The following is a 9,844-nucleotide window of genomic DNA, read 5'->3' as shown; positions in this document are numbered from 1 at the left end:
TTAATAGTCGCATTACTTTTAAATCTGAACTTAAAATTAAGCTTTTTAAAGAAATAAATGAGAGAAATTTTCAATTTGTTTTAACGAACGTATTATTATTCAAAGGAATGGAGATGGGAATTTAAATGATAAAACAACAATATTATTTTCTTTTTGAAATATTAGAATCATCAGTTTTTTTACTTGGTCATGGACACACATGTTACGTAAAAATATTTTTTTGTTGCCTTTGTTGTAAGTACTTTCGGAAAATTTCCGTGTAAATTGACCACATTTTTTTCAGTTCAAGTCCATGACCAAGCTATGATCGGGAGGCCGTCGGGCTGCAGAAGTATGTTAATAAGCGAAGCGCCCACTCACGAAGAGAGAAAAGCCCCCGTCAGGTGGGGCGGCGCGAGTGGGGCGGTCGCGCGGCCGCCGCGAGGCTGCGCTGTCGCTCGCCACGGAGAGAAGCGAGCGCTGCGAGCCAGAGACTGCGCGGGCGCGGCCTGGGGCGGCTGGTGGGCGCCGCGAGACAGCCGCGCCGCCCCAGCCGTTGCCTCCGCCGCCCCAGCCGTTGCCTCCGCCGCCCCAGCCGTTGCCCCCGCCGCCCCAGCCGTTGCCCCCGCCGCCCCACGCGCCGCCCCCTCCCGTGCCCGTCGCTCCGCACCACTGCCTACTCACAGGCGCTGTCACGCTGGAGCTGCCCGCGCCGCACTTGGCGCTGTCGCTTGACCTGGTGGATGTATTCTTCCTTAAGGACATAATTGAGAATCTAAGACTAGGAGAAGTTCTCGTAGATAAGTATATTATAATAAGAGAAGCTATAGTTCATAAAACGATATTTCTAAAAGCTTTTTTAAATCCTGAACTGACTCGTAAACTTGACCACTTCTTTTGCACTTACTCTATCCAAGAAACGAACACATCCGAAAATAATCAAAATCATCAAATAGAAGTAGTAAAATACCTTTCAGAAGAATACGCGTAGTCCTGATCAGCTCCCAATCCTGAGTCTGTATGCTCATGCGAAACTCTTGCGCTGCCAATCAGCTCTCCACTGGAACTGTTGCTGTTGCTATTCGTGACCGGGCTGTATGGGTTGTTGTTGTTCGAAACTGGGGTCACATTGCCCTTGTACCCGTTGTTGGTAAGGAAATCATCCCCGTTGCGACCTAAAGTGTCATCGTAACTTGGATAGATTCGCCTGAAAATATTTTGATAGTTATAAACTCGCCTTTAAAGCACTATTAACTTTCTTTGAAATAAATGGGTGTTAAGATAAATGTGTTCACCTTCCATGCTTCTCAGTGCCTGTTCGGTGCGTACTTAGAGTACTTGAGCTCGACCTTAGAGATCCCTGATGATGGTTGTCATGGATAACTTTTCCGTGAGACGATGAACTCTTTTCTCGCCTAGCTAATGATCCATGTTCCGTCCTACGTAACGAAACATTATTTATTAGTTGCTTGAAGCCTTAAATTAATATCATATTGACAATAGATTCTTTATTGACTTACTGCCTATGTTTAGAGGAAGTCCTGAGTTTAGTTTGCCGCGCATGACTAGTCTGGACAACTGTGTAGGGTATTTCCTTCAGCTGCTCCTCAGTCATACCCGTTGTGTCCACTAAAGAGAATTCCAAATGTTGCTTCAGTTCAGTCGGCAGCCATTTTTTATCATTTGGAGAGCCTGATCGGGACCTGATAAAGCACGTTTTGAATTAGCATAACGACCTGTAAAAATAATAGTCATGGAAAACGTCGTTAAGGGTTATTTACCGATGTTTTCTGTGCCTTCGGTGCCTGTGAGACGACCTATGAGTACCAGTCTCTGGCTCCATTTGTGAACGGCGTACGTTGGCAACCTAGATAAAAGTATAAGTTAAGGAAAAAGTACTCAATAAACTTAACAATTAAATAAATGAATGATTCATACTTGAATGCCGCTTCCCGTATTATTTGTCTGCCGTAATACTTCTTTCCATTGGGATTCCGATTCAATTAGCTCGTATTCTCTGAAACAATATAAATAATCATAATCTATTTTTAACGAAATCACAGACACCCTTCGCGTAAACACAAAAAAATAAACACAAATCGACTACGATACCAAAAAATTCCCCTTCGTATCTGTTTTGTTTGTAATAACAGTTATAGTATTTTGACACGCGGAGCTAGCTGTAAAATGCGAACATGTTTTCATTTGCCAGCAATACGAGAAAATCAGGCTTGGTAGATAGGCAATAAAACACTTTGGCTGATGATAATAACTATAAACTTGGACTAACTTGGCATCAGGCTGCGAGTCGTCCCTCTCTGATCCGGACTCGTGCTTGTGTCGCGAGCGGTGCCGGCGATGCCGCCGTCCGGAGCGGCCGGAGCCTCGAGACAGCTCGCTTTCAGCATCCGACTGCTGCCGTCGAGAACGATGCTTGTGCCTGTTGGTGTTGGGGTGTCAATAAAGAGGGATTGTGAACAATTGGAGCAAGGACATAGAGTTCACTGTTTTAACTTCTGTTTATTGAAGAGACGTACCTAATTAGGTATATTCTTTTAGACAATAGTTAGTAGTAGATAATAGACAATAGTAGTAGTTTTGCTACATAAATAGCACATAATGAACAAAAACTCTTAGATGGTCCCAAAAAAGTAAGTACATCTTATTATTACCATCCACACGGATTTTATTCTTACAAAGGTAAAAAATGCTGTTTATTAAGTCCTCAATAAAATAAGTATACCTACACAAACATTCATCGACAAACAAATTTAAAAATTCCTGTTTCTACGAACGATATCCCGTAATTTCAAAGTAAACAGCCTGTGTCGCTTTAAGTTCTTTTGATATCCTTTGTTTACCATGATTAAATTCCCCTAATTGAAATGGCGTTTCCAACAAGACAAAATGAGTAATTGCAAGTTGTTCATTTGCTTGGAGCTGACATTATTGAAGTCTCATTCGGGGAGCACAAAGGCTTATTGTGCGAAGTTCTGTCGTGCTAATAAAGTGCACTAAGAACTTTCCAAGTCCCCGTTAAGCTTCACCTGCTTAGAGAGCACTTCGCTTGCATAGTTTAAGTCCAGTTTGTTGCTTAAACATTGTTCAAAATCTGCATCTGTTTGCAATTAATGTCTTTACAATTTGTTGGTAACCTACGTACAATGTTCATTGAAAAATACTGTGGTGAATGTATAAGACAATGTTTACTTTCTTATAATAAAAGAAGACATGAGTATACTCGATCGATACTAACAGGTAAACTCATCGCATACTCTTTCACATTCATCTTGTACCTAGCTATATTAAAATACAATTTATTCAAAAGAATAATTAGTACCCGTTCCAGATAAAACGATAGGCCATAAGTAAACAAACACTAAAGCTTTTACTCAGCTTAAAACTGGAGCAAGGACACAAGGTAACTTGAGCATAGATAATTTCGTATAACGAGATACTTAAATCAACTTCGGGATATTTTTCGTTTTGAACAAAATTCAACAGTATCTTTATAGGGTCGAGAACACGATTTGTTGGAAGTGATTAAAACTTTCGAAGACGAACGGAGTTCGCGACCAGACACTTCGACGCTAATTCTGCATTTTTCGAAAATAAATTACTACTGGACCAGAAGCTGTTTAACTTTTAAAGTTTGCCAAAGCTGAAAGATGTCTGAACGTACGCCAAGTAATTTTGAAAACTTGTGGGAAAGTTTATTGAAACATTTAGTATGTGATCTTGGGGTCGGATTATATCCACCAAGTTACCAATAATTTAACAGAACATGATTTACATCAAGGTAATTATATCATTGAGTAAACTGACACCCACTTTGTGCTACGGAGATTTGTAAATTGTGACATTGATATCGCGTGTTTCAAGTCTCAGTGTATTGTGTAGGCGTCCTTATCTCGCTAAATCAGATGTTTTATACTTTTCTTTCATTGAGTAGGTAGTTACTGATTCTACCACCCATCTGTTTCTGTTCATTCATAAATAATAAAATTACTCCTGCAAAGTCGATATCTATGTATCTGTAAAGATAATTTTACGAGTTCCAATAAGCATCTAAACTTATCCCAGAAACTATTTCGGCATGGAAAAGATATAACGAGAATAGTAAATTTCATATCGGCGCTTTATTGCAACCAGAAGCCAACCAAGCGCTCATATTAAGACCCGCCAAATATTTTCCTTGACGTTTTCAATTTGCCTATCTATTCAAATATCCCCGTGTAAGGGGCCTTGAAGCCCAAACATTATATACCTTCGAGTACATTATGGTAAAGTGCATTCCTGGCCCGGGCATTAATATTTTATGCGACAAATACATTTATGTAAAAAGTAACTTAGTGAAATGTACAAACTTTTGTAAACTACTTTTGAGACAATTTAATTAAGAGTGTAAATTGATATTTTTTTATTACTCGTATAGTAAGCGTTGATAAAGAAAATGTTTTACTTGCTACCAAAAATAGAGACACAACGCATTAAATGGTGCTCTCTCTCCTCCTACACACAGGCAGCAACAATAGGATAAGAATACTTAAGTCACATTTCCTTGAAGATTTTCATATCAAGATTATTGAGCCTTGAAATCGATCGAAATTAAATGGAGGATGCTGCATCGCGACTAATCACATGGTGTTGCAATTACATTTACATGAAATCTCAATATTAGAACATAAATACTACAGAAACGTTCTAAGTACGATAACTAGAGGATGTTGATTATTATATGATTATTTATTCATAGTAAGATATAAAACTACTTCCATGTGTTAATTTTATGAACGTGTTAAATAAAACGCTAAATAGTGTGCAGATGTTCGTTTAGGTAGTTATTCACACGATATTGGAGTTCAGTTCGCATCTAGTATTCTTATTAAGGTTGAATTTCCGTGTAACTTTTCTATATTTAGAATATAGATATCACATGTTATAGCGCGGATTCGTTTCCGAGCGCAGAGCTTGGACCCACGCAATCAATCAACCAATGAGGCGACGTCCGCTAGTAACATCGAAGCTAAAACTAGATATATTTGAGTAGTATAGCAAATCTAAGTACGTAGTTGCTAGATTTTATGTGAGCATCTTACATTGTATGAAAAAAAAAGAGTATTAATAGAGTTACAATTGTCTAGTAAAAATCGTGTAATACAGACAAAAACACAACTTTGTTTATGTATATTATTTTAAAGATAACATGCCTGATGTTAAGCCGCCAATAGTTTGTATGAAGCAGGCTTATCTTCCAGTTACCTACCTACTCTTGTGCTCTTGCCCCTGTAGATATTATTGAAACTTTGGCATTCCTACAAGTGACCTAAAGCTTGTCGCCATATTTTTCAATTGTACTCGTATCAAAATAATAAAACATGAGAATATAGGCCAAATCCTCAGTTGGCAGAGATAAGAAGTCATCCGCCTGTAGTAGAGCATAAATGATCTGATGATGGTGATGATCAAAATAAATATTGAAGTTCCTGTACAAAAAATATTTCTTACTTGCGATTCGACCTCGAGTCATTCGAGCTTTGCGAGTCGACCGACGCTGACCGATGCCGCGGCGCTGGTGGTGGGCGGGTGTTAGTCGGCGACGCGGAGTAGAGGCCGCGCCGCGTCGGGGCGGATCGGGTGGACCGGGGTGACCCGCCCGGTCCGACTGGCGGTTCGCAGCCGCCTTCACCGCTAATTCTGGGGCGATTGTTTTAGATTTAGCACACAAAACTCATTATTCAAAAAACAAAAAATAAGCCAGTTGTAAAGACAGCTTTTGAAGACGTTTATAAAAGATTTAGAAAATTGAATTTCTTCAGAAGTTAGTTGACTCAAATAATAAAAGTTCTCAAGGCTCTAGCTAATATGTTTTCACTTTTCAGCGACAGACTGCTAAGTGTAATTTGCCCTGACTTTCTCTATCTTATTGCCATCACTTTATCTAATAAAAATAATAATGTTAAATGACAGGACGTTGACCTAGTCATTTTACGTGAATACTGTCTGTTATAACTATAGATCTAAGATTGAGTCTAAAGAACTTTAACATTCTAATAGAAATATTTCTGAGTAAATCAATAAATGTTTAGGCTACAAAAATCGCAAATGGTTAGCCGCGAATAAGAACCCCGGAAAATATGGCGGTGCTATAAAATTTAACAGCTCATATAAAGGTATCTATGCCCATAAAATATTTAGCACCTGCGTGAGCCGGGTACATTGAATAAGACTTACGAATTAGGTCGGTGTACTGAGGTAGGTTGTTTCATCTCCGGTAGGCAGTCTTTTATTCTCAAGTCTTCTAGTTTTGGCACTGAAAGAAAAAGTAAATAGAGCGCTCCTGTAAAGCAAAGAGACTCAAAATAACGAATACGTATGATACGTACGAAATCAAGTAAGTACAAAGGTACTAGTTGGAAGCGGACGACATGAGGCAGCAGCAGAGGACGTGTCGCAAAGACACCACTTGTTTCTATGTATTTCTATGAAATACCATTCGTAGTAAGCGACACGTCGCCTGGAAGTATTTCATAAAAATAAGTAGGTATAGCCTGACCAGGAACATAAAAACCCTGGCATAGAGGCGCGTCAATTGCATTTGATAGTGCAACACTGAGTACAGTCGTACCTGTGTTAAATTAATAGGCTAACTTTATGTATCAGGATTCAGGATTACGGGCTAATTTGATATTTTCATAAATTAACGAAAAACTGTTATTATAGGTAACCTGGTTTAAATAAATTAAATGAAACCATCAATCGAGCTAGACGGATTTACTTTATTATTCATCAATAATCAAATTCAGAACTTGAATATTCAACTGCAATGTCTGCTCATGAACGCTTCAAACTCGGTACTTCTTTCCCAATTCCATAAAATTCAATACTTACAAAGTGACAAAAAACTTTAAAATAGGTAGTTAAAACAAACCACAGTTAATTTTCATAGTGGACTGTACTATACGATAAACATGTCAGTCAATTTGACAACCTTTGTTGGAAACATTATTCAATGAAAATATTGTCCGAACCCTTGGTATTTCTCTTCGACAAATACTTTAACACATTGTGAACCACTTTTCTTTCACGACTATAAAAAAGATTTTAGGAATTTCATTCACAAAATCAATTGCGCACATTTAAAATAAAGTTTGTTTACACTTTGACAGCAATAGACTGACATGCAAGGTGACATGTCAATGAAGTTTTCAGTTACTGTTGCCATTAAAAGAAATTAGTACCATTAGTTTTCCGCAACATGGCGAGGGTTTTTATGTTCCTGTGGGTCTAGACAAAGTGCACATTTTAATCGCAAACCAGTCGAAAAGCCTTTTTTTTGTATGGAGTTTTGACGGATTCGATTTTCGATTCGTTCAAAAAGTGCACTTTGTCTAGACCCACTGGTCAGGCTATACATAGAAAGTGACGTGTCGCGGCGACACGTCGTCTGCTGCTGCTGCGTGTAGTCGGCTACGAACTTGTACCTTAAACCGTACACAAAAAAAAAATTAAAAGGCAACGGCATAATAAAATTGAAGCAAAAAAGTAATCTTCAAAATTGTGTTCTTATTTATTGGAAATTCCAAATTGAAACCAAATAAAAACCTGTCGCTTTTGTATCTATCTAATTTAAAATAGATGCTAGCAGTAAGATGTTGTTCTTGAGACAGAAGTTAATACCGTCATGCAGCGATGCGTGAGACGCGTGGGGCGGGCGGGCGATGCGGCGCGACGGCGTCCGCGTGAACGAGGGCGGCGGCCGGGGCCGGCCTCCGCGGCCGCTGTGGACAAAAACATTCTTGAACGATTTTTATGGAAAAAAGAAAAATAAATAAGCAAACCAAAAGCAAAAAGACAATGCCGGAAATTGGCGTCTTTTTTTTTCGCGCGGCCATCGACCTCTTGTTATCTCTCGAAATCTTGTTTTTTGATTACAAAATAGTGTAATAAACCAAACTTAGTATGATATGTATACCTCTAAACTCAGTCTGAACTGAGTTACGAGCATCAGAAGTTTGATGATTTTCATACTAGATTTGCTGTTTGGGCGCAAGTTTTGTAAGAAATTGCAACAAAATAATGACATTGTATGTGTAAACAAACAATACCATCCATTAAAGGCTCCAGACATCAGTATGCAGCAGAATCAGCGCAATAAAAAAATAGCGCAATATTTTGTTGCAATTTCTCACAAAACTTGCGCGCAAAAAGCAAATCTAGTATGAAAATCATTAAACTTCTAATGCTCGTAACTCAGTTCAGACTGAGTTTAGAGGTATACATGCCATAGTAAGTTTGGTTTATTACACTATTTTGTAATCAAAAAACAAAGTTTGGTCGCTGGCCGCGCGAAAAAAAAAAGACGCCACCTTCCATACAAAATCTGGCATTGCCATTTGTATGCTTATTTTTCATTTTTCTTTTTTTTTAGTCCTTTGCATTTATTCCCGTTCTGTGTAAAATAAATTCTGATTCCTTGAAGTGGAATCCGCCCTTTTTGGCGCAAACTTTATCAGATGATAACAAATGAAAGTCAAAATATTCGCAGAAGGACGGTTAATAGGACGTAGGTTGATTGTAAGGTAAATATGAAACGGTTTTTTAATAAGCTTGCTTTAATTTCATGAGTTTCTCTTCACAATTAATTTCCTACTTCGAAGAGTACAATAAAAATCATATCTGATAACCCATTAGTTCACTATTTCGTGGTAAGTAGTACATATCTTTTAGCTTCAGACTATTTTGGGTTCTCTAAAGTTAGCAGAAATGTAATACATCTATTTTCCCAATTAATCTGTGTAGATTATCAAATTATATCAAGTCATAACTTCAATGTTAGTCGATTCGTTGTGTTCGCGACTTGTTGTGTGCAGGTAGACGAGCAAACTTGCGCCCTCGCAACTTACTTGCATAATGGAAATGCGGCTTAAAGCCAGGAAGACGTCATACAAGTGCGCTCTACACGGAGCGGCATTAGGTACTTCCGAACAAACTTGCTCCGCTTCTATCGTATAAACTCTCCATTCAATAATAACACAAAAATATTTGTGGAAAAATAACCTGAAAACTTAGTCCAAGAATTGAGAAAGTTCTAACTTATACATATAACTCCAAGCTATTATTTCCATGCTAGAAATTTTAAACGATTTGATACCCAAAGATACCATTATTCACCGTTTTAATCACCGCTTTAATTAAGAATGAAAATCGAATTCAATTTTGCCAATCTGCTTAAAAACCGGATATTATAGGCTTTGTGAGTTCATAGATACAATATCTTACTATGGTGTTTAGATAAGTAGGTTCAATAGCGAATCATTTTGTTACGGTATCCATAACTTACATTTAAATATTTAGTTTAATATATTAGGTTTGATGTAAGTAGACGCAAAACTTATGCTATTTTATGAAGGTTGAAGAAAGGTTTTACCTTATCAGCTTTTATATCTGAAATAAACCGATTTCCCGAGATGTGTAATAATTATGTCTTTTCACCAATATCAGAGAGGGCGAAGCTACTGGAAAATGCCGGTTTTACCTCAATAAAGTCCTGTAGCGGCCAACAATGAGGCGCAACACGTAACGCTCACATACGGTAACGTGGCAGATAACGCGAAACATGGCGCGCGTTCGACTTTTCACAGCTGTCATTTGACCAAACTGTGCAAAATTGTAGAGCATTATGGACAGATTTTTTAACAGCGTGGTATAACTGTATGTTTGCTATATATTTAAGTCTATAAGCTCCCTGTCCTAAATCATATACCTAATATAAAAATTGGGCCGACAACTGTCCCAGTTATAGCCTCTTTTTATTACTGAAATGGATAAAGAAGCCCCGAAGCACTGAAATGCCATTTTACTC

At 38.2% G+C, this 9,844-nt stretch overlaps 1 protein-coding gene across 1 annotated transcript in view; it reads right to left on the bottom strand.

Annotated features, from left to right (window-relative positions):
• Positions 1-585: 585 nt before the first annotated feature.
• The window catches only part of LOC135081156 (band 4.1-like protein 4), a gene marked incomplete at its 3' end in the record, with an annotated part of 50,523 nt that continues 41,264 nt past the window's right edge, over positions 586-9,844 (bottom strand). The window contains exons 10-19 of the mRNA XM_063976199.1: positions 7,660-7,760; positions 6,214-6,292; positions 5,488-5,676; positions 2,270-2,419; positions 1,918-1,996; positions 1,761-1,846; positions 1,500-1,682; positions 1,275-1,418; positions 950-1,186; positions 586-715 (exon numbers count right to left, since the gene is read on the bottom strand). Coding sequence (XP_063832269.1) covers positions 586-715; positions 950-1,186; positions 1,275-1,418; positions 1,500-1,682; positions 1,761-1,846; positions 1,918-1,996; positions 2,270-2,419; positions 5,488-5,676; positions 6,214-6,292; positions 7,660-7,760 — 1,378 coding nt within the window. The remainder of the gene's footprint in view (positions 716-949; positions 1,187-1,274; positions 1,419-1,499; positions 1,683-1,760; positions 1,847-1,917; positions 1,997-2,269; positions 2,420-5,487; positions 5,677-6,213; positions 6,293-7,659; positions 7,761-9,844) is intronic.

The sequence above is a fragment of the Ostrinia nubilalis genome, chromosome 1 (assembly GCF_963855985.1).
Source record: "Ostrinia nubilalis chromosome 1, ilOstNubi1.1, whole genome shotgun sequence".
Lineage (NCBI taxonomy): Eukaryota > Metazoa > Arthropoda > Insecta > Lepidoptera > Crambidae > Ostrinia > Ostrinia nubilalis.
This window is presented reverse-complemented; position numbering and strand designations above follow the sequence as displayed.